The sequence below is a fragment of the Mus caroli genome, unplaced genomic scaffold, assembly GCF_978045245.1.
Source record: "Mus caroli unplaced genomic scaffold, Mus_caroli_1 scaffold_15, whole genome shotgun sequence".
Taxonomy (NCBI): Eukaryota; Metazoa; Chordata; class Mammalia; order Rodentia; family Muridae; genus Mus; species Mus caroli.
The window spans coordinates 71,509,209-71,534,517 of record NW_028227270.1 but is presented as its reverse complement, the minus strand read 5'-3'; the positions used below and the strand labels follow the sequence as shown (position 1 = coordinate 71,534,517).

Below are 25,309 nucleotides of genomic sequence, written 5' to 3'. Positions count from 1 at the left end.
ATGAGAAAACTAAAAATGACGAGAAAAATTTAAAGATAGGAATTCCTTAAAAGTAAAATACTATAAAGGCAATTATTTTAAAATTAAAGGTTTAATGAATTTATTTTTATCTTTACTTAGATGTATGTGTTGGTGCCTTGTGTTAAAGGTACCTATGGAGTGCAGAAGACCATGTCAGATCCCCTGAAACTAAAGTTATAGGCAGTTGTTATCTGCTCAAAATGGGTGCTAAGAACTGAATTTCAGCCCTCTGGAAGAGGCCCTAGCACTCTTAACCACTGAGTTATATTTCAAGCCCTTCCAAAATTAAAACATTTTAATATTCCAGCTATTTCAATTAAATATTTTTCTATAATATAATTCAAGCAGTAATATACTGCACTAATAAGAACATATATAAAAGTAAAATATTTTATGATGTTGGAAAAATGCAAGTCTAGTTAGTAATTAAAATATGGTTAACACCAAGATCAGAGTCATATCAACAGGTAAGTCTATAGTGAAAGCTGTAGAGTTTAAAGAGCTAGCAATCTTTTTCTAAAGAGAAAAGACGAAAGAAAAAATGAAATAGTGAAAATGATTCCTGAATCCTTGCAGTTAACTTGGTGCAGTTAATGTTTTGTTTCCTGCTTCACAATTGTTAGTAATTTTGGTTTAAGTACGTGAAAACAAATTATTAATACAGTCTTAAGCTGCCAGAACTGCACTAAAGTTTTCTGCCATAAACACATTTTAATGGTAAATATAAACTGTTGCCCCCTTGAGATCCATCACAGACGGAAACAAGTGCATTACTACACAAGACTAAGGAAGGTGAAGGGGCAGTGATCCAGGGCACTCTCTGCTTGTACAGGCAGGCACAGCCCCGAAATGAAAACTTTCAGTTTCAATGCAGGGATGTTGTTCGCTTTGCCTTTTTACTGAGAATTTATAACAGAAGCAAAGTAAATGAAACAATATAATTCCATGTACTTCTCATAGTTTTAACAATTAAACCATTCATAACTAAAAATTTGTACACACTAATTCTTACTATTTTACTAAATCTGAAAAGAATATGTACGTATAATCCAATCATTTAAAATGCATAATTCAATGGTCTTCACAATATTTTGAGTTCTGCAACTACCACTATAACTTTAAAAAAATTTTTTTAAAGATTTATTTAATGTATATGAGTACACTGTAGCTGTCTTCAGACACACCAGAAGAGGGCAACGGATCCCATCACAGATGGTTGTGAGCCACCATATAGTTGCTGGGATTTGAACTCAGGGCCACTGGAAGGAAGATCAGTCAGTGCTCTTAACTGCTGAGCCATCTCTCCAGCCCCCCACAACTGCCACTACAAATCAATGGTGGAACATTCTTATCATTCCCAACACAAACCATGTACCTACTTATTTATATACTACTGTCCTTCTTCTCTGGCAGATTTACTTTTTCCCTGTGTATAGCCTGAATCTCTACATTTAATATGAGCAGAATAATATGGTGGCTGATTCTTCCACTTAACAGGTTTTTTTGAGGCTTATCCACCAGAAGTCCATTGTTTCTATTGTCAATCAATATTTAATTGAAAACACATAAAATATTCATCGATTTACTGGTTCCTGGGCAATTGTGCCATTTCCAGTTTTTGACTATTATAAAAAGTGCTGCTATGAAAACTTGTATACAAATCTCCAGGTAAGCAGAATGTTAGTGTACTATGTAAGGATTATCCTTGAATTATTCAAATTCTGATTTATCTGCCCCTCGCCCCCCCCCCCGTCTGACTGCAACTCAAACACGGCATTGTAATGCCTGATCTATGTATCTTCTGTCTGAATGTTGTGTAACACTGCTCCCATTTATTCTCTGTCAATAAAAGCTGGTCAGCCAATGGCTGAGCAGAAGAGAGAATAAGGTGGGACTTTGGATCCTAGATGGGGGGGGGGGGGGGAGAAGCGAGAGTGAGAGCAAGAGAAAGAGCAAGTGTATTAGATGTGAGGAGAGGATCCAGGTGCCACCATGAGAACACTTCAGGAGCACAGAGAGCCAGACCAGTACTAAAATGCTAGTATCTCAGGAATTTTGGCTGGGAGGTAGCCAAATTAGCTTTGAGGAATAGAATATATTAAAACTGCTTAAGTACTGTGCCATGAAGCTATTAAATAACTCCTATAGTCTTTGTCTTACTTATCTGGGAGCTAGCTGGAATAGAGGTAACAGATGCATGCCTTCATGCATCCAGGAGCATTTAACCTAGTGTCCTTCTGAGGAGAAGCTGGACTGTGTTCCTGGTGGAGGTGCCGCTTATGTCCCACACTGCTTACATACCAAGTTGGGTTACAGTGCACTGTGTGAGGTAAGGTTTCACAGTCAAACCCGAGTTTGTACAGAGGCAGCATCAGGCTAACTTGAGATGGATCCGTATTATTATTACATACAGCAGTTCATTATTTACTTACTGCTCTACACAGTACACCTAGGGCCTCGCCTATCTTAGGTAAGTTCTCCATCCCGATGTACACATACCCATTTCCATTTTAGTGTTTTGTTTTGAAAAGTATTTCACTAAGTTGCCCAGGGCTGGCTTAGAACTCATTTTGTAGGTAAGCTTGGCTTCAAATTTAGTTTATAATAATGTTTATTATCCAATGCAGATTCGTGTCTTCCTCTGAGTTAAAGGTTTTGTCTGCCAAGAAATGCTGACAAGAGCAGCATGTTGTCCAAGTTGTAGTGCAGTGTAACTCTGCAATTTGAGTTGGGGATGGACATGACTTGAGATAGAGACCAGACTGTGCTTGGTCTCTAGCTCTATCAACCTACTCTGTTTTCGGAGAGTACTCAAAGTCCACTTGAACAAACATCCTATGGCAATGCCCCCTCCCCTAGCAAGAGCCAGTCAGGTACATATAGAAAGACAACAGCAAGGTCAAGGTACATATAGAAAACCTAAGACATCCTGCAGAGAATAGATTACCTAGCCATTCGGTTTGTCAGGTGGTTTTTGGTCTCCGTGTTTCACTCTTGCAGATTAAGCCAGAAATGGAGCTTTAAAAATATTATCTTGCTGACTCATATGCTGTAACCACAATAAATACCCTGCAGCCCTAGACCTGAGGCTCTCACTTCTGACCTACTGCTATGTTCATAATAAAGACCCTTATGTGTTTGTATTGGAATTGGCTCCTCAGTGGTCTTTGGGGGTCACTGAGACTTGGGCATAACACGCTCATACCTGTAGAGGTGTTAAAGCCCAGATTCACACCAGAACATAGGATAGTTCTTTGAACTTGGACTTAGTCCCTCAAACTTCCTGCCTTAGTCTCCTGAGTAGCTAGGATTATAGCAACATTGTCAGCAAAATATACTCAATTTCTTTTTATTGCTGGATAGTATTTCACGGTATATATCTTAGTGTACTTATCTTTTATAATGTTAAGGATCACTTGAGCTTGTACTTCTGGGGATAAAACTCAGACACATGAATGCAAGCAAGGAAAGTACCACAGCTACATCCCAGGCTTGTTTTTTCATTATTATGAAGCAGCTGTGCAAAATTTTGGGGGGCAAATGTATTTATTTCCATATTTACCCAAGAGCAGAAAGCTGGCTTATACGATATTTAGTGCCAAAAGTTTTGTACAATTGCAATAATTTACATCCTTACCAATAATGTTTAAAAGATTCCTTCCTTCCACAACCTTATCTATAATTGGTAGCTAGTCCTTTTAATTGTATCCTGTCTACTGGGGAGCTAGTACAATTTTCTTGTGGTTTTAATTTGCATTTCTCTAAAGACCAAAGACATTAAATATTTTTCATATGTTGGCTGGTCAAGTGGATAGCTTACTTTCTCAAGTCCTTCTTTCACATACTTTAAAAAGTATGCTTTCCTTGAAAGTGACTTACTTATAAGAGTGATAAAATACAGATATAGATCTGCTAAGCATTATGAACGTACTGCCCTAAATCTATGGCTTTGATTTGATTTCTTATGTTACATATTTATTTACTTAATTTCTATTTTATACGTGTGCATTTTTTGCCTGCATGCATGTATGTGCAGTACCTGTGTGCCTGGTACAAGAGTAGCCCCGAAGAGGGCAAAAATGCCCTGAACTTACAGTTACAGACAGCTGTTAGCTGGCACATGGGCTGAGACTTGAGACCAGGTGCTCTCTAGATGTGGAACTGCTTTGTTTTAATTTTTTTAAAATATGAATAGTATTTTTAAAACATCACTAATATACATTCATTACAAAAAGAGTTTTCTTATGAAACTTTCACAGATGTTCATCATGTAATGAATAGTATCTTATGAACAAAGTTCTTATCTATAATGATGTCCACTGACTGAAAATGGAAATACAACATACCCAAACTTATGGGTGCAATGAAGGCAGGGTTTTTTTTTTTAAAGATTTATTTATTTATTTATTTTATGTATATGAATACACCATTGCTCTCTTCAGACATGTCAGTAGAGGGCATCGGATTCCATTACGGATGGTCGTGAGCCACCATGTGGTTGCTGAGAATTGAACTCAGGACCTCTGGAAGAGCAGCCACTGCTCTTAACCACTGAGCCATCTCTCCAGCCCCTTGAAAGCATTTCTAAGAGGCAAATTCATATATTAATAATTTAATGAAACACTTGAAAGCTCCAGAAAACAAACAAAACAATAGCCAAAAATGTAAATGAGAACAAATTACCAAGCTTAGGGATAGAAATCAATGATCAAACCCACCACCAATCAGAAATGCAGAGTTGGTTCTTCGGGAAAAATCAACAAGACTGATGAACTCTTATCCAAATTAATGAAAAGAGACAGAGGGAAGATGCACATTAGTGAATCCGTGCCAATGAAAAGGAAAGCCTTCCCTTCCCACGGCAACCAAACACTCCTGAGTGTACATGCTAGAAATCTGTGTGCGGCCAAGTTAGAAAGTCTAAAAAAAATGTATGAAGTTCTTGACTACCAAAGCTTAATCAAGATGAAACAATTTAAAAAGACTCATGACCTCAGTGAAATAGAAACACAAAATTAAAAAATCATCTAACCAAAAATCCCCATGGCCAGATGGATTCACTGAAGGATTCTACTAGACCCTCAGAGAGTTAATACCAATATTTCTTAAATTAATGAGGAAAATAGAAACTGAGGGAAGATTTTCTAATTCTTTTTTTGAAGCTACTACTATTACCCTGATTTTTAAAAAACCCAAAAAGACAACAACAACAAAAAAGAAAAATATAGAGCAATTTCCCTTATGAACATTGATGCAAATACTCTCAATAAAATATTTGCAAACCAAATCTAAGAATACATTAAAAAGATTATTCACCATGACCATATAGGCTTCATTCAGAAATGCAGGGATTGTTCAATATATGAACACTGATAAATGTAATCTACCGAATAAACAGACTAAAAGACAAGAGCACATGATTACCTCATTAGATGTAGAAAGGCCTTTGAAAAAATCCATCCTTTCATGTTAAAACAGAGAGGGAATAAATGGGATACAACTCAAAAAAGGAAAAAAAAAAAAAAGAAGCAGCAAGTTATAGCAACCCACAGCAACTTAATTGGGAGAGAATTCAAAGAATTTCCACTAAAATCCAAAATGAGACAAGGATGTGCACTCTCTCCATACCTATTCAGTAAAGTACTTGAAATCTTAGCTATATCATTGAGAGAACTGAAGATCAAGTGAAAGATGAGAGGAAGAAGTCAGTCTATTTATATGCAGATGATATGATCTTATATATTCCTAAAAATTCCATGAAGAAATTTCTACAGCTGACAAAAGTTTCAGCAAAGTATCAGGATACAGAAAACGCAATAGCCTTTCTTTATATAAATGAAAAATAGATTGAGAACTAAGTGGGGAAACAACACCTTTCACAATGTCCTCAATAAAAACATATGTGTGTATCCTGAGCACCAGGACTAAAGGCATGTGCTACAGAGCCTTGCCAATTCTCCATTCTCAAACAACATATCTATCACATCAAAAATTAATTCCTGAAGTTGGAAAGATGGTTCAGCGGTTAAACACATTCTTTCAGAGGTTATGAGTTCAACTCCCAGCAACTACATGGTTGTTCACAACCATGTGTAATGGGATCTGATGCCTTCTTCTGGTGTGTCTGAAGAGATGACACTGTACTCACATACATAAAATAAATAAATGTTAAAAAATTAATTTCTTAATATTGGGCTCGCTGTGGTGGTATATACCTTTAATCGTAGCCAGGAGGCAAAGGCAGGCAGATCTTTGTGAGTTCAAGTCGCCTGCTCTACAAAGCAAGTTACAGGAAAGTCAGGGTTGTTACATGGAGAAACTCTTGTTTGGAAAAAAACAAAATTAATTAATTAATTAATTAATTAATATAATCAAACCCAGTAACTGCTCAAAGTTCCAACTATTTAAACTATGTGTCAATACTTAAGTTGTGTGTATGTGGTGAGTGTGTGCGTGCGTGAGCGTGCATTGCATGCAGAGATATGCACGCAGATTTTGGATGCCTTGCTCTATCACTCTCTGCTCTATTTTCTCATTGAACGTGGAGGTAGACTAGTAATCGGCAAGCCTCAGCCATCCTCCTGTCTCTAGCCACATAACATTAACAGGCAAGCCCACAGGTAGACCTTTTTATGTCTGTGCTAGGGACTCAAATTCAAGTCCTCGTGTTCCTGCAACAAGTGCCTACCATCATCATCTCTCCAGCCCCTGTTTTTGTTGTTTAATTTTAATGTTATACTGTTGACATTGGCCTTAGTCTCCTCAGCTCTGAGATTACAGGTGATGCCAACATAGATACTCAGCATTTTTTTTTAAACCTATGCATTTCCCATTTATCTTTTCTTCCCTTCTTCAGTACTTATGTGAGAGAAAATATTTTTCCGATGTATTTCTCACAGTCTATTTTTGCTAATTGTATACCAATAGCATCCTTCAATCTACTCTTCCGTCTTCTGTGTTTTCTATGTCTTATGTTTCCTGTAAACAAGAAGCTCAATCTGTACCACTTAAAACAAAACTTTTTTTGTTTGTTTTTTGTTTTTTCGAGACAGGGTTTCTCCATATAGCTCTGGCTGTTCTGGAACTCACTTTGTAGACCAGGTTGGCCTCGAACTCAGAAATCTGCCTGCCTCTGCCTCCCGAATGCTGGGATTAAAGGCATGCACCACCACGCCCGGCAAAGCAAACCTTTTAATAAAGGTTATTATTCAAAAGAAATGGTGTAAAGATGATGTGAGTGTCACTAGCAGCAGAGGACACTGCCCCATACTGCTGTGTCAAGCAAGAGCCCACCCTAAGGCTTGGCCAGGATCTGGATTTATACTGCAGAAAAGGGTAGCAGGATGAAGCAAAGTTGGGGTTTAAGAAGGAAAAATACAACACCCACGTTTTATTTAAGCATGGAATGTGTGTGTGGGTGTCTCAATAATTACATATACAACTTTGCAGTTGAAATGCAAAAAAGGCATAATTTATCATATCAAAGGTTAATCAAAAATTTTAAAAATTAAGTGAGAAATATGAGCTGGTTTATTTATTTTTATCTTAATCAATTTCTAGCTGGGCCACTTGGGAGGTATAGGCAGAAAGATAAGAGTTCAAAATCATTTTGGCTACACAGGAATTTTGACGTGAGCCAGGGGTAACAAAACACCCCTGTGGTCTCCCTTCCCCCACCTGCTTGAACCTGCTTGCTCAAGGGTGGAGTTTCCTGCTCATTCGTGCTGCCACGCCCACTGCTAGACCCTGTCAGCTTTGCTGCTTGGAGGCACACACGTGTTCGTCCTGCTACTGGATCCCGAGTTACTTGGCGGGAAATTGGGTTCCCTCCCCCTTCCTTTATAACTGAATGTTGGAATTAAAAAGGGGGCTTTGAACATGAAATCGTCTTGGCCCCATTCTTTCTTCCGCCCCATCTAGATTCCTCTCTTTTCAGCTCGAACTGCCATTCTCAGTTGAACCGTTCGTGTTGTGGACTGCGGGCAGGCCGCAACACACCCCATCCTTTTTTTTTTTTTTTTTCCTTTAAGGCATTCATTACACATTGTTTAGGTTTGTAAAGAAAGGAGCGCTGATAGGGTCAAACTCAAAGGACCTGTAAGCCTTTGGCCCCATATATGGCTTACCAACTGTTTTAAGAATCTTGTCTTATATACTGCTTAGAAAAGGAATTGGTATTTCTATGAAGGCAAGCTTTATAGCAGTTTCAATCTTGTGCGTTGTACTGAAATTCTTGAACCTTAGTCAGTAAGAAATGTAAATCTTGGGGGTCCTCTTATTTTTTTCAGTCACTCTACTCTGTTCCCATTAAATATATTATAGCTTAACAATGTTTACAACTAAAAGCACCATATAATTGATATGTAGACTAAGAAGAGATCACTACTATCACAGGAGGTTTCTTTCTGGTCAGTAGCACTTCAAAGGGTTCTTTATTGTTTGGATATATTTTTGTTGAATTTTTATGTAAACATACTCACACTTAATACTATATATAAACACTGGATCCCAATCTCTGATTCATGCAAAAGACACTATTGTTTCGGGAAATACTAAAAAATGAAATCCACCAACTCTCAGAGGGACTAGGCCAAGCTCCCGTGCTCCTGCCACTGCCAACAACTCTCTCCTATGCCAGGCCATCTCACTCTCTAGGCCAGCCAACTCGCCAGCCCTGCTAGGCTCATGGCTCCCACCAGGCCATCTCTCAGATGCTCCCTCACCCCCAAGTACCTCTCACTTTCACATAACACTCCATGCACCACTGGCTAGTCATTGCAACACCTAATTACCCAGCAGAATTAAGACTCTTAATGCTTAATTAGCCAATCAGATTTATGTATCAATAATAACACATATTACAAGATGCCAATAATTTCAGAGCCAAATGATAATGATAAAGCTTTAACGCAATTATTCTAACCTTTTGATAACACCAGTCAACCTCCATTCTGGTTCTCTCTCTCCTCCTTAAACCTCTCTCCTCCTTAAACCTCTCTCCCTGTCTCAACTCTGTGCTCTGCCTCCCTTCTTTTTCTCTGCCAAATCACCAGCTCTAGCCTTTATTTTATAAATTAAAGTGGGAAGAAGGTTTACAGGAAATCACCTCAGTGCTGACTCATTCCTTGTTTGAAACCCCTCTCAGGAGAATGGAATTAACATCAAATATAATTAGCCTCAGGGCTATCCATAACACACTGTAGTCTAGACCCTGAGCTCTACTCACCTTCTATCTAAATTTCTGACTCACAAACAAGGCAAGATGTCATTGAATTTCTTGTATAAGAAATTTAAATAATAAAAATTTATAAGTTGTTTCAACACCAGACCACATGATTGCTTAAGCTTGTTCTCTAGATTGATTTAATGACCAAAAGGGCAGCTTCCCAACTCAGGAAGTCCCTGCCATGTTCTACTGCAAGTAGGTTCCCTAGTACCCATCCCACTAATGATACACTCTGCTAGCCACTTAAAGATACTGATACCAAAGCAAAATGTAGTAATTCTTTAATTTACTTGGAGGAAAAATGGTATTTCCATCTACTGTACAAGATTAAAGACAACTATATATAGTTATTCTAATTGCCAGTCAAAATTCTAGTATGCAGTGGAAAGAGACTAATGAGGACCCCTAACTGAGAAGCTATACATAGTTGACGACATCTAGGAAAGAGTCCGTTGGAAGGATGTGCATCATCCCAGTATGATAACTACACTGCACTAGATGGTGTCACACCCAATGAATATGGAGAGCACAAGTTGGAGTGGGTAGGTTATTTATTGGAGAAGAGAGAGGGTTGAGGGGGAGCACAAAGTTGCCAAGAGGGGTGTAAAGAGGTGGAGTGGACATGGGGGTGTTAAGGTAAAAGGTTGGGAGTGAATGATTCAATACATTGTATGAAATTCTCAAAAAACAACAAAAGGTGGTTTTATATAAAGTAATAAGGGGGAAAAAAAGGTTGGAGAAGAAAATGTGTGACTCTGAGACCAGTCAATGCCTTCCTGAGAATAAGTGGATATAGTAACAAAACACGGGAGGCCAGAAGATCTTCAAAGTTACTTTGCAAAGTACTTCCCTACATGTCCATTCTGGGAGTGAAGGAAGGACGAGCACTTAGGTTAGAAGTTGTTGGGTTTTCCTAATAACCACAGTACCTGTTACAAGTTCTCAGATTCATGCTTGGGGAATTTGTCTTCCCATGTTTAGGGTGTAGTGATCTTAGATCCAAGAATTTTAACAAGAAGCTCTACTTTAGAGTTACTAAAGGAGCTAGACTGTCTGCTTTAGGAGGCTTTAATTTGAAGAATTCCAAGTTTCTTCTGCTTTATGTAAGAGAGTATGAGACTGGGATGGGGGGAACTGTTTACAGAAAAAGTAAATGTTGAAGGAAAAAAAAAGCTTATGAAAGAGTTTGTTTCTCAGTGAATACAAAGTAAGTGGTGAGCCTTGTTTGCCTAGGAAACTGTGGTACTCAGTGTGTGGGCTAGTACTACAGCTATCCAACGGGGCCCATCTGAAAGAGCTCACTTACTAGATACTGTATCTCCTCTGCAAGCATGGCTCCAAGCCAGTGAAGTACGTGTAATCCCAGCTAGCAGGGAGACCATGGCCAGAGAATTGCTTATATTACAGGGTTTGAAGCTAGTCTAGACAACATGGCAAAATTTTTGTTTTTAAAACAAACAAAATAAATAGTACGATTCCATTTACAGCACTGGAAGGAGGGTCCATCCAAGTACAGGTCTACCAAGATGCTGGTACTGGCTAGCCCTCTGTCTTAGTTAGGGTTTTTATTTTGGTGAAGACACACCATGACCAAGGCAACTGTTACAAAGGCAAATATTTCATTGGGGCTGGCTTACATTTCAGAGGTTCAGTCCATTATCATCATGGTGGAAAGCATGGCAATTGTGCAGGCACACGTGGTGCTGGAGAAGGAGCCAAGAGTTCTACACCTTGATCTGACGACAGCCAGGAGGAGACCATCTTTAAACACTGGGGAGAGCATGAGCACTGGATGACTCAAAGCTCACCCCCACAGTGACTCACGTCCTCTAACAAGGGCACAATTCCTAATAGTTAATAAGTGCTACTCCCTGTGGGCCAAGTATTCATACATCTGAGTCTATGGGGGCCATACCTATTCAAACCACCACCCTCCAAGGATACCTCCTGTTCTTCATCTGTATGCAGGGCTGTTGCCATGTTAGTCCCTCTCTTCTGACACTGACTTGGCTTACTCCCACACAATATTTATTAACATCTAAAATTCTGTTATCTAAAACAGTATTGCATCCTTTCTTCCTTGTTTGTGTGTTTGTTTTTTAAAGCAGTTTTAGGTTCATTGCAAAACTGAGCTGATGAAGGTACAGACCTTCCCAGATCCCTCTCTTTGCAAAGAGCTTCTTTTCTTTCTGGTGTTTTTCAGTGTCCCAGGTCCATTTTACACTTTCCTTGTCCCAGTTCTTCTAGATCAGTCATTTCCCCTATGCACAGCCCTGGTTCCTTTTCATTTAGAATGGTGTTTAAATCCAAGATCTGGTTGCCAGCTCATTTCTACAAGGATATAATTAATTACATGTCCTGGAAGCTTCAAAGCAAGGCTATGTACACATGTATTCTAACCTGTGTATATACACATGTCTATTCGTGTAGCATTCATCTAAACCTGAGTTCTTATTACTGTGTCACACTCTAATCCATCAACCACTCGCACTGGTTTTCCCTTGCTTACCTTTAACATCCCATTTCATCAGTGCAGTGTTTGGCTCCCACCACCCACCATAGGGTAACTTCATTGCTCCACCCCGGCTCACAGACAGCAGGAGCAGAGCTGCCCGTCTGCACTTCTCTACCTTACTTATCTTTATCCTTTACCTTGATTTCTTCTCTGCTATACTCTGACCACTCAATAAACTTTTATTTTCTACTTATCTCCTCTATGACAATAAGATTCTCACTACTGAGTCCTCAATTTTAAACTATTTTACACAAAGTAGGTACTTAATTTTTTTAAAAGAGCTGAACAATGAACAAATAAATGAGAAAAATTACCTATTATATTAATTAGGCTGAACTAGGAGGCTTTCCCTAGCCAGGACTAGTATGTTGTTAAGCTTTGAGATGCCGTGTCTGTTTCAATAAAATCTTAACTCTACCATATAATTTAAACTTTTTTAAAACCAATTCATCTGACTTCTCTCCATTTGGTATAATGAAGTCACCTAAGAAATCAGTAATCAGAAACTCGCCTATCCTAACCATTACCTCTTTCATTTTTCAGTCACTGCCAAATGAAACATCATATACACTGCTAACCTGGTTTAAATTTTCTAGAAACACTTTTGTTTGGGGAACAGGGGTTCTTTGTGTAGGTCTGGTTGTCCTGTGGACCAGGCTGTTCTGGAACTCAAAGATCGGCTTGCCTCTACTATCCAAGCGCTGGGATTAAAGGTGTGCATCACCACTTCTGGTTCTAGACTTTCAAAAAATGTGCTCTAGTATTAGTGATATATTTTCTCACCTAATCTAGAAACAAGAACAACAGAATCACTATTTTAAGACCACAACATACAATTAATAAAGAATTATATTTAAAAATTAAGTGGCTGATTTTTAACTTAATCTTTTAAAAGAACTATAAGGGGACTAAAACAATGCTTGAGAAAAACATACAGATTTGTTCTTCTCCCGAGTGTGAAAGCCTGAGGTTTAAGAACAAAGGAAGTAATAGGAAACATATGGAAAAGATCGGTAACTAAATGGAATTTTGGCCCAAGTGCAGTCTGCCACATTTCACATACCAATGTCTCGAGTAATAGACTAGATGTTTACAATGTTGCCAAAGCACCGTTGAAATACTATATACTTTTCCCAAATCTGAAACATTAAAATAAATCCTCTAGGTTACTTATAAAGTCTAATAGAAAACACTGTTTTGAAGAACCAAAACGAACTTCTCAAGCTTGAAAGAATGTCTTTCCAAAGAACTCAACAGCTGATGCCAAGAGACACAGCTAACTCTGTTTAACTATGAAAACATTAGCACAAAAATTTAGCCTTGCAGTAAGCAGGCTTTTCAGCTGCAACTCTTAAGGAGGGCTCATTCAGCAAATGAAGAAAGTTTCTAAATACATACAATAAAAGGTAGAAGAAGTGACTGAGCAGCAGAGGCTTTTATTCGATCCCACTTAAAGACAAAGTGGACTATAAAATTATTTTGTGTACTGAGCGGAAAGGCAAGGCACTAGCATACATAGCTGAGGGAATTCATTTCTCTTTAAAAGTTATTAGTAGTCTTTATAAGTGGGAAAGTTGTGCCTTTAATGTGTGAAACCAATGCACTCTATTGCATTCTCAAAGTAAACTAGATGTGAAATGCTGTATGTTTCCATTTCTGATTCTTAGTCAAGAATCAAAGGGAAGAACTGATGTGAATACAAGCCTCTGTCAACCCAGGAACCGGATACAATTTTGAATTCCACCTTAAATTGCTGAGACACTGGGCTCCAGGTCACAGTGGACTTTAATCTGAAGAATTCTTTGGCATAAAAATGAAAATAAAAACAGTAATCAGTACATGTTGTTTCATTTAGTCTTGTTTGCCTTTCATATTAGAGAAAATTCTTGCCACACCTCAAACCAAAATTAAGGAGAAAAGAAAGAAGCTAGCCACATAAATCTGACCAAGAGCACAAACATCTTACTTTGAATCCACAAAATTCTGTATAATGAAAAGAAGTACAAAATTTTAATTCAACCCAAGTGTTTTCCAAGCAGATTGTATTTACTTAAATTGCTACAGTAATTCAAAGGACAGCCCTGTCTGCACACTGAGTCACTGTGGAGTTTTAAGAAACTTCGCTAAAGAATTTAGGCATTTCTGATTCAGTTAAAGGATTGCCAATTCATCAATCCCTGAAACTAGAGCAATCTCAACAGGTATGATGATAAAGTAATTTTCAACTCTTAAAGAATGTATTCTTACTGTTACAAAAGTGTCTTAGGGTTGCTAAATATTAAATTAGACTGCACTTATTATAAAAGCTGGGGAAGCAAAATCTGGCTAAAAATTAAATTAAAATTTTGATTAAGCAAAATGTTCAAGCAAAAAGATCAGCAAGGTGAGTTTAAATTTCTGATTTAAAATGACTCAATAAGCCATATTTGTTTAGATTATTTTTTAAAATAAAACAGGACAAAGAGAAAGAATCTTCGGTTAAAGGAATCAATTTCTCTTTAGTTTCTTGGGTTTGTTTTTCTGCTCTTAATTTTAAATGACAAAAAGTTTGCTAAAAAATTTTGCTAAAAAAACACTTTGTTGAAATTTTTTCTACTGGGCAAATTTCTGATTTAGAATGTTTGTTTTCATTCGTATCATTCCCAAGACAGGAACATTTTGTCTGGTTATTAAAGGATTCTTAAGTTTAAGTTAATTACGGATTTAAATGTATTGTGCATGTATGTATGTATGTATGTATGTATGCATGCATGCATGTATTATTTTAACTGAGACACACTCTTTTTAATAACAAAAGACTAAATTTAAAGTTGTCTTAGACAAGAATTAAGAGGCACAGATGATCTTTATATCCTGGCTTCTATGTCCTATCAGTAAAACGGTTAACAGCTTTAAAACAGTGACATGCTATGATGCTTTTACCTTTAAGTTTCCAGAACTAAGTAAATTATAACACTTTTATTAATTTGGATTAGGATCTACATTCATTTAAAAACATGAGTGTTTTTCTTCAAGAGAAATGCTATGATAAAGATACTTATTGTGTTATATGCAAAATTCATATTAATGGATAATTTCTTAAATTTTACATTGTTGCTTTGCTTTATTTTTTCTTCATCTCTCATATTTCTAATAGACAATATAAGTAAGAAATATCACATGTTGTTATATAGAAATAAGTACAAAAGATAACAGCTAAGTTCTCTAACTTTTAATCATCTAAAGAAACCAGCATGGTGAATCCCTAGAGAAATAAACATTAACAGAGAAAGGCACTGCTAACAAGCCATAACCTGTGACTTAAGTCACTCATTCTATAGATCTTTGACTGCTTAGAGCAAGCGCACTGCACTGAGGCTTTGTTAAAACTTAGAGACTGGGAAATGAGATGACTCACAGTGAGTTACTCTGATGGTCTCTGAGTTATATTACAAAGAACAGGGCATAAATTGTAGAATATGGAAGCAAAAGTAACCAAATATGCTTAGCAATGACTAAAAAGAGACTCATTGGGTAAAATGAATTAAAATCACTAGAGAAAGAAGGTATCACAGTGGAAGAGAGGAAGACTAGTAAAGGACAGGATTTCAGTGGAAAAATGGCTCTCCAGGGAAATCTTCCTGAAGTGTTTACGAAGACCAAAAGGAGACAACATGAATCCTTCTATCATCAAAGGCCTTTGTTTTTGATGCTAAGTTAAGCTGCCAGGAAGTGTTATCGGGATTTCCTTTTCTTCCAATGTCTCAAACTCCTGAGCAACAGATTCTAATTCTAAAACATAAGGTTGCTTTTGATGACTGCTAAAGGTCTTCATACAAGGATAAAATCTTCACACAATGAAAAGACAGAGTGGATGCTCATGAGCAAGTGCGGCAGAACTTTAGAGTCCTTTGTGGCCTGGCTTGGTGCCACAGACCAGCTCTACTTCTTGGCTCTCAGTGCGAACTTTGGGAAAGCAGCCTCTAAGAATCTACTGCTAGCGGCTGTATTGGGGCTGAAATTAAGTAGCAAAAATGCTTTTAAAAGTTACTATAGCAAGTACAATAAAATCCTAAAAAAATTTCAAGTAAAATGTCACCAACAAAAGAGTAAAATGTGTAAGATTTTCCAAACCCATTTCTCCTAAAGTGCCAAAGTCTGGTTCAATCAATGTTTATCCCAGGAGGGTCAAGCCCTGGCCCTGCAGCACTCACTAACTATCCCCATTTAGTTATGGTTCATTTTCCAGTGTTGGTCTCTTCTAAACTGTTTGCTCTTCACGGAGAACGGACCCTGTTTTCATTTTCTCTTTATTTTTTTGTTCCCTAATTGCACATTGCCTCACAGGTAAGAATAATTTTAAAAAATGCAACCTTAAATAATCCAATTAAACCACTAATATTTATAAAATGCTGTACCAAGCATACAAGTACAGTATCTAGCTGAGTAACAACAGCAAGAAAATGATTACCCCAAAGCAGACTCTACTAAGAACATTGCAGGATGAAGATCATAGCACAAACATACTTCTTTATTAAATTAGGAATTCATTAGCAGAGTGCAAATTCCTTAGGAATTTAGACTCCTAGGTCCTGGCTTGTTGAACAGTTATTATTTCTAGGCATTTCCCACTTCCTAGGTCATGGTATTACTTATCTCTCTATTTGGAAATAATTACATCATTCATATGCAATTCTAGAGTTCTTCAAAGCACAGTTCCCATTCTATGTCATTCCTGAATTATACAGTAAAGAAAGAACAATTGATGCAATTATTTAGATTTGCTATACTTAAAAAATAATAATCATAGCCAGGTGGTGGTGCACACCTTTAATCCCAGCACTGGAGAGGCAGGGTCAGGCAAATCTCTGAGTGTGAGGTCATCCTGGTCTACAGAGTGAGTCCAGGACAGCCAGGGCTACACAGAGAAACTGTCTTCAAAAACAACAACAAAGGCTGGCGAAATGGCTCAGTGGGTAAGAGCACTGACTGCTCTTCTGAAGGTCCTGAGTTCAAATCCCAGCAACCACATGGTGGTTCACAACTGCCTATAATGAGATCTGACTCCCTCTTCTGGTGTGTCTGAAGTCAGCAACATATTGTACTTATGTATAATATATTATACATATTGTACTTATGTATAATAATAAATCTTTGGGCCGGAGCAAGCAGGGATTGAGCGAGTGGAGTTGACCAGAATGAGTGGAGTTGAGGTCCTAAAAAAAATTCCCAACAACCACATGAAGGTTCACAACCATCTGTACAACTACAGTGTACTCACATACATACATACATACACACACACATACATACATACATCATACATACATACATACATATATATACATACATACATACATACATCATACATACACACACATATACATACATGCATACAACAAAACCCCGCCAGCACTAGCACCACAACAATGTCACTAAGTATTTCAATTTGGTATTTTCTTAGAGATAAGAGTAAATACAATATACTAACTAGTACAAACAATTATTTAACACTTTTTAAAAAGCAAGGCAATCATCCAAAAAGAATGATGGGAAATGATGTTTTACAGCCAGAGACAAAACAAAAACACAAAACAAAACAAAACAAAACAAAACACCAACCTAGTAGTCTTGTCAGAGGAAAGAGCAGCCATGCCATACTTAAGGTCGTAGCCAAGAACTAAGAATGAGCCCAGTCAGCCCAGTTCTGTTTTTCCTTCTTCATATTTAGCTGTGTGAGTCAGAATGAGAGTAGAGAGGAAAGTCATTTGCCAGATGTAAAGAACTCAGAAAACCCAGGGAATGTGAAAAGAAGAAAGGAGAATAAAGAACTGCCGCATCTCAGGCAGAGGGAGCTTATGACTGCGGAAGTGTGGATGGAGGCAGTGAAGAACCGGTAGCATCACCATCACCTTAGATCCCTGACACTCAGGAACTACTTGTGGTTGGAGGCACTACTGAAGATATGGTCAGAGTGTGGGTTGTTCAAAATTCAGAATATGACCTCTGGTAATTAGCAGGCCCAGGACATGAGTATACACTCATGAAAGAACTGAGACAATAACATGGGAAGAAAAGAACAAATGGAGTTCTGTCAGAGAAATGATGAACTATTTTCTCAGTTATACCAATGGTGAAAAAGAGGAGTAGCATTCTAGAAGAATAAAATATAAATTATTTCATTAACACAAAGGGACGCTAGGAAATTTGTTTGTTCTCTCATAGAAACCCTAATGAGAAGAGTAGAGAAAAAAAGGTCTGTGAGGGGGGTAAAAAAACGCTTAAAATTTTCTTTTTTTATTTTTTATTTTCTAAATTTATTTTTTACACTCCATGTTTTATTTCCCCCCCTCATTTACCCTCCTATTGTTCCACATCCCACACCTCCTCCAACCCTACCCCATCTCCACGTGGATGTCCACAGCCCCCACCCCACCTGACCTCTAAACTCCCTGGAGCCTCCAGTCTCTTGAGGGTTAAGTGCATCATCTCTGAGTGAACATAGACCTGGAAGACCTCTACTGTATGTGTGTTGGGGGCCTCATATCAGCTGGTTTCAACTGGACAGCAGCTTTCAATTTGCTAAGAACTTTTACATGAATAGCTCATGTCATCCTAACTCAGATGGCTGAAGCAGTAAAGACTGCCTGAATTTTAGGAGGTGGAGACCATCCTAGTAGCACAGTGAGATCCTGTCTCAAAAACAAAACAAAACAAACAAACAAACAACAACAAAGTGAGAGTTTATCTTCTAGGTGAGATAAACAGAAAGACTAAGACAAGACACAAGATAAGTATGTAAGATAAAGAAGGCAAATATGGAGCTGGGGACACAGCCCAGACAGCAAGAGGACCTGAGCTCTGAGTGGGTTCCATACTAAAAAATAAAACAAAACCAGGTGTGGAGACCACATTTGTAATCCTAGTGCTTGGGAGGCAGAGATGGGCAGTCCCTTGGGTTCACTGGCCAGTCTACACAGTGAGAGATCTTATTTAAAAAAATTAAAAGTTGCCTAATGAATGAATGAGGTTGTCTTCTAGATTTCAAATGTACATGTGCTAGCACACACACATGAGGCAAGGCATAATTTAACTATCATTTCATATTACTAACAAATTTCACATTATTCTTCTGAGGAGATATTTTTTATTGAAAGTAGTACTACTGATCTCCAACTCATAAGCTCAAATGATCTGACCCCTAAGCAAGTGGGACTATTGGCATGAGCATATGTCCAGCAACTACAATTCGTATTTTCTTAATAAAGCAAGAGGCAGAATTATTAAATGGAAGAAATGAAAGTTAAGTCTTCAAACTACTTTTTTTATAACATACTCTACCCTTCTTCAAGTTTCATCAGAAATAACTGTTAATTATCTATAAAGCCTCCGGAGTCCTTACAATCCGACTCAATACAATATCCTTCAGTTACACTGCACTGTATGTCTCTCATCCTCCATTAGATTTCAAACTCCCAGGAGACTAGGATAGTGGCATTTTAATATCTATAATCCAAAGCCAGGCATGGTGACGCTCCCTGTAGTCTCAGTACCTGGGGACAGGAGGAGCTTGAGTTTTAGGCCAACCTCACCTAAATAAATAGCAAGCTTGAGGCCAACCAGGGATCTATGAGAACCTGTGTGGAAGGAAAAATGGAAGGAAGAAAGGGAGGAGGAATGGGGGGTAAGGAGAAGGGGAGGGAGGAGAGAAGGGAGGGAGAGCTCGCAGAAAACAGTGAACAGAAGGAGTGAGGGAGAGAACATGAAAATATTAATCCAAGAGAAATTGAAACTTTGCAGAAATATTTCCAAGAGGAAAATGTGAAGATATACATAGCCTTAGACAGGAAACAGGAAGAAATAAAAATGACAGTGTTTTCGAAATAAGTTACCACACAGAAAAGAATGTTCTTTTAATGAACAAGGATAGTATTTCAGTAACAGAAGTAGTAAGGAACAGATTTTGGTTTAATAAAAGTTTAACAGGCAAAGTTCTTTAAGTGTTCACATAGGTAGCAAACACCACTAATCGAGAAACGGCTGGCAAGAATGCCCAGCATTTACAGTGGAGGAAATACTAGAGTGTGGTTGAATGATGTTACACTAGAAACATCAGCATGTCTAGAAAACAAGACAACTGGGATTTTTTTGTTTTTAATCTTTAATCTGTTTTTACAGTCCAGTTGTTATCCCCCTCCCTTTCTACCCTCTGACTGTTCCAGAAAATCATGACTGTATAGCATTGTGTTTCACACATGTAATCTTAGCGCTTGGGAGGCAGAGGCAGAAATTCCTGTAATTTAAGGACAGGTTGGTTTTCATAGTAAATTCTAGTTAGTAAGAGATACAGAGGGAATCTGGTCTATAAAAAATAAAAGTAAACAAATAAAAGACAGTGATTACTTAGTAAAAAGTCCAGAAAGCACTCTTTTTTTTTTTTTTTTGAGACAGGGTTTCTCTATGTAGCCCTGGCTGTCCTGGAACTCAGTCTGTAGACCAGGCTGGCCTCGAACTCAGAAATTCGCCTGTCTCTGCCTCCCAAATCCTGGAATTAAAGGCGTGTGCCACCACACCCGGCCTGATTTCTGTTTAATGCAACATATTATTCTAAATTTCACAGGTACTTAAACATTCAATTTTCATTGGAACTTTACCCATACCGTCTGAATATTCTGCTATATATATATGCATCAACCTAATACATTTTATATGTGTCAGTTTATATGAGAATTATTCTGAGTATTAATCAATTTTCTCTTTGCAATAGGACAAGAAAAGAAAATGGGCTTTTTAAGTCCAATATATGTCCTTTTCTTCTGTTTTGGAGTTAGAGTATACTGCCAATATGAAGCTTACCGATGGGATGACGATTATGACCAAGAGCCAAATGAGGATCATGATCCAGAATTCCAATTTCATCAAAATATTGAATATGGAGTTCCCTTTTATAATAATATTTTAGGTTGTGCTAAGGAATGCTTCTGTCCAACTAACTTTCCAACATCAATGTACTGTGACAATCGTAAACTTAAGACTATCCCAATTATCCCAATGCACATTCAGCAACTCAACCTTCAGTTCAATGACATTGAGGCCGTGACTGCAAATTCATTCATCAATGCAACTCATCTTAAAGAAATTAACCTTAGCCACAACAAAATTAAATCTCAAAAGATTGATTATGGTGTGTTCGCTAAACTTTCAAATCTACAACAACTTCATCTAGAGCACAATAACCTAGAAGAATTTCCATTTCCACTTCCAAAATCTCTGGAAAGACTCCTTCTTGGTTATAATGAAATCTCCACACTTCCAACAAATGCCATGGACGGGCTGGTGAATGTGACTATGCTTGATCTCTGCTATAATCATCTTTCTGATTCAATGTTAAAAGAAAAGACCCTTTCCAAAATGGAAAAATTAATGCAGCTCAACCTATGTAATAACAGATTAGAATCAATGCCCCTTGGATTGCCTTCATCACTTATGTATCTATCATTAGAAAATAATTCAATTTCATCTATACCAGACAATTATTTTGACAAACTTCCAAAACTTCATGCTCTAAGAATATCACACAACAAACTGGAAGACATTCCATATGACATCTTTAATCTTTCCAATCTTATAGAACTCAACGTTGGACACAATAAATTGAAGCAAGCATTCTACATTCCAAGGAATTTGGAACATCTATACCTACAAAATAATGAAATAGAAAGTATGCAATTTTTTTTTGCATTTTTAAAAAAAGAACAAGAGTGGTATTTTTTGGGGGGGTGAGGGTGGGGTTGAGCCAAGATGTCTCTATGTCACCCTGGATGCCCTGGAACTTACTATGCAGACCAGGCTTGTCCTCAAACTAATAGATATATCCATCTGCCTCTGCCTCCCTAATGCTGAGATTAAAAGCACATGTACCAACATGGCTGATGAAAGAATGGTATTTTGACTCTTTATAAAGAATGAATTGTTAATAATCTATGCTTTACATAGTGATGAAAAGGGTTGCTTTGAGGTTGGCTAAGGAGATGGCAGATAGTGGCCGAGGGAATACCATTACTTTTATAGTCTTTTCTATTCAACTTGACCACTTTGTCTATTATTAGCAAGCAGTACTAGAGAGCTGCTTGGAAGACATATGACCTGGTTAGTAGCAATGTAGTTTTTCCTTTTACTCTTTTTTTAAAAGTAAGATTGCTTTTACTAGGAAGCACTTATATATTACTTATACAATCAGTAAAGCCAATCTGCTCATTTTTTATTTTGGTGATATGAAACATAAGTTTCACTTCATTTTAATAACAAAACCCAACCTGAAATTATAACCACAATATGCAGAATAAACTTTTGACTTGTATTTTTCAGGCATCAATGTGACAATGATATGTCCTTCTCCTGATCCAGTACACCATCACCATTTAACATACCTTCGTGTGGACCAAAATAAGCTGAAAGAACCAATAAGTTCATACATCTTCTTCTGCTTCCCTCGCATACACAGTATTTATTATGGTGAGCAGAGGAGTACTAACGGTGAAACAATTCAACTGAAGACCCAAGTTTTCAGGAGCTACCAAGAGGAGGAAGAGGAAGACGACCATGATAGTCAGGACAACACTCTTGAGGGTCAAGAAGTATCAGATGAGCACTATAATTCTCATTACTATGAGATGCAAGAGTGGCAAGATACTATATAGGTATACATTTATGCCTTCATAAAGCCTTACTAATTACAAATATAAACATGTAACTGCTCATAATAATATATCTACAAGTATGTGTTAGTATAAAGATCAGAACTGCATTTAAGATGTTGGTGAAAATGTCTTTACTTCATAGGTTTAGAGCTTACTAAAAATGATGCAAATCTTAAGAAATATAAAAATAGAATGGTAAGTGGGAATAAAAAAACTAAGCTCAAATGGCTTTGTATATTTTTTACACTTAGAAATATTATCATGCAAAACCATGTAAGGGCCAGCAAAATGGTTCAGCAGATAAAGCATTCACTACCAAGACTTTGAGTAGAGAGACTCAACTCCCGCAGGTTGTCAACTTTTCCTCTGCCACGTGTGGTAGTGTACATGTTCCTGACAATGACGATGATAAATTACATAAAATCCTCTTGAGTATGTCGTCACTTCCAATACTTTTCCTAGGGATGATCAAGTAAGTAACACTGCTGGTGAAGACAATAGCTGTCCTCTCCACCTGAAGGGGACATGAGACAATGGGGGAATGTTGACTTAACAGTAGTCTTTCACACAAGAAAGATGACTTTTAGTGGCTTTCACACTTGTATTTTTATTCTATTCTCCTCTCCTCTCCTCTCCTCTCCTCTCCTCTCCTCTCCTCTCCTCTCCTCTCCTCTCCTTTCTCTCTTCCCCCCACCCCCTGCCTCCTCTCTCCTCTGTCCCCTCTCCCACTCTCTCTCCTCCCCTTCTCTCTGAGACAGGGTTTCTCTGTGTAGTCCTAGCTGTTCTGGAACTTGCTCTGTAGACCTGGCTGACCTAAATACTTCCCTGTACCTCTGCCTCCTGAGTGATGAGACCAAAAGTGCATGCTACATTTGTATTTCTAATAAGATATGCAGCACTGGTTCAGCACTGAGAATGGAATGTTTTGACGTTCTGAGTTACCATCCTAAGATCTAAGGCAAAAATTTCAGGAACATGAGTGCTCTTTTCTCAGAGGACCAGATGAAACAAATTATCTGAGACGTGAGATACAGCTAGGAGTAGAGCCTTAGACACGTCACGCCTGTCAGGCCTCTGGCCACTCTTTGCTAGTGACTGTGTGAGAATGTATCATTCACATTCTTCAGTTCATTTTTAACATATTTTAAGTAAGCTTTAAGGTGAATATTCTAACTGTTGTGATGAATTCTTTTATTTAGCAGGCATCAATGCTTCACAGAACTCCCATTAAAAAGGAACAAATATAAATCTGGGTATGCCAATAAAAAGAATCAAAAACCACATGATAAAAGTTCAGACAAGGCACAATAAACAGATGTGTACACTATAATTTGGAAGTATCTGTTCAAACTTGTGAGTGCTGAGAAGCCTCTATTGCTTTTTCTAGTTTGAGTAGGTTGTTAGCATTAGCAGAAGAAAACACTCACCTGCCCACAAGTGCAAAGTTGACAATGTATAATGGATATAAACAAAACTCCACCCACTCATTTAAACATCCACATCAAGTTATTTAGGGAAGGTGTAACAGTGAGAGATAAGGAATCACAATGAATGACTGTGACCAAAAAAAAAAAAAAAAAAGGGAAGCCCAAGAGTCAACTACTAGCGACATGAGCTAGGCATCCCTGTGATATAAGACTTAAGGTCCAGTTGATTCTTCTGAAATATTTCAATATAGGATTATAAATGCAATTATTCTTTAACCATAGAAATGTGATACTGTGAGTGTCAAAAAATGAGCAAGATCAGACTATCTTTCTAACTTCTATCATTTTAAAATTTAAAGAGTCATTAAAGAAATGCAAACCAAAACCACAATAGAAGATTAGCTTTTCTCACTATAATGGTTACTTCCAAAAAACCAACCAATAACACCCACTGGTGAGAACACAAAGATTGGACCCTCACACAGCTGACAGAAAATGGCGCAGAAATTTGGAAACTTCCAGTTGGGTACCAATGAATCAACATTTCTTCTTCTGGGTACATGCCCAAGAGACTTAACAAAGGTTCACACCAAAGTCTGCCCACGACCATCCATAGCATGGGTTTACCATGAAAGAGCTAGGGAATCCCACTGAGATAGAAATCTTCAGTACAGGCTACATTGCATATTAGAAGCAAGTTGGTGAATTCTTCTGACAAATGGAGATTCTCCACAGATACTTAAAAGTTACATTCATACAAGAATTTATCAGGGCCTGGGAAATAGGGGGGGGGGTTTGTGGTATTGCATTATTCACTAGAGCAGACCCCCCTGGTGCTAGCTTTCACAAGGCTCAAAGGAGTAGCACTAATTGTGATTAGGGTGTGAAATCCTTAGCTGTCATTAGCTGACCCTAGGCAAGACTGCTTTATCTTTACTGTAAATATTTACCTAGTTACTGTAAGTCCTTTTGAAGTCATTCCTTTGTTTTGTGTCAGGTAACTTCAATGTACTTTGCCTGCTGTGACATCCTACCCTTTATATTCTGTAGTATATAAGACTGGTGTTCACTTTGTGACATTACATTCAGATTCTACACAATCTCCTGTGTGCATCTGTCTGTCATTTCCACTGACTCCTTGCCCACCTGCAACTAGAGACCCCGTTCCACACAGACAAAGGGACCAGGAGGATCTGAAGCATACGCATACACACACACACACACACACACACAAAGGCTAAACTGTGCTTGGACACACTAAGAAAACATGTCTATCATAACAAAATTCCAAGATTAGTCAACAGAAATAAACACATTTAGCTTTTAGAAAGGAAACGAAAATAAAAGATCCTTCAGAAATATCCTCAAATACTATTGTTTGAAAATATCTAGTCTGTGTGTAAATATTACTTGAAGCACAGATTGTAAACGTATTCCTTAA

At 37.7% G+C, this 25,309-nt stretch overlaps 2 protein-coding genes across 3 annotated transcripts in view; one reads left to right on the top strand and one right to left on the bottom strand.

Annotated features, from left to right (window-relative positions):
- The window catches only part of Cenpp (centromere protein P), a 177,467-nt gene that overhangs the window by 106,703 nt on the left and 45,455 nt on the right, over positions 1 to 25,309 (bottom strand). The gene's annotated exons all lie outside the window — the stretch shown is intronic.
- On the top strand, positions 13,829 to 22,719 carry Omd (osteomodulin). Of its 2 annotated transcripts, none has more exons than XM_029468186.2 (3): positions 13,829 to 13,963; positions 20,509 to 21,462; positions 22,110 to 22,719. In XM_029468186.2, the coding sequence occupies exons 2-3, from the start codon at positions 20,523 to 20,525 to the stop codon at positions 22,439 to 22,441; spliced, it is 1,272 nt and encodes a 423-aa protein (XP_029324046.1). In that variant the 5' UTR covers positions 13,829 to 13,963; positions 20,509 to 20,522; the 3' UTR covers positions 22,442 to 22,719. The 2 variants fall into 2 exon arrangements, with proteins under 2 accessions (XP_029324046.1, XP_085687227.1); XM_085831101.1 differs by lacking the exon at positions 13,829 to 13,963 and adding an exon at positions 14,071 to 14,145.

Bases quoted from the DNA above. Each gene is read 5' to 3' on its own strand.
- Omd (XM_085831101.1), top strand. From the start codon at position 14,121: ATGTTCAAGCAAAAAGATCAGCAAG. The intron at 14,146-20,508 runs GTGAGTTTAAAT...TCTTTGCAATAG, and splicing joins CAAGCAAAAAGATCAGCAAG to GACAAGAAAAGAAAATGGGC. The intron at 21,463-22,109 runs GTATGCAATTTT...TGTATTTTTCAG, and splicing joins ACAAAATAATGAAATAGAAA to GCATCAATGTGACAATGATA.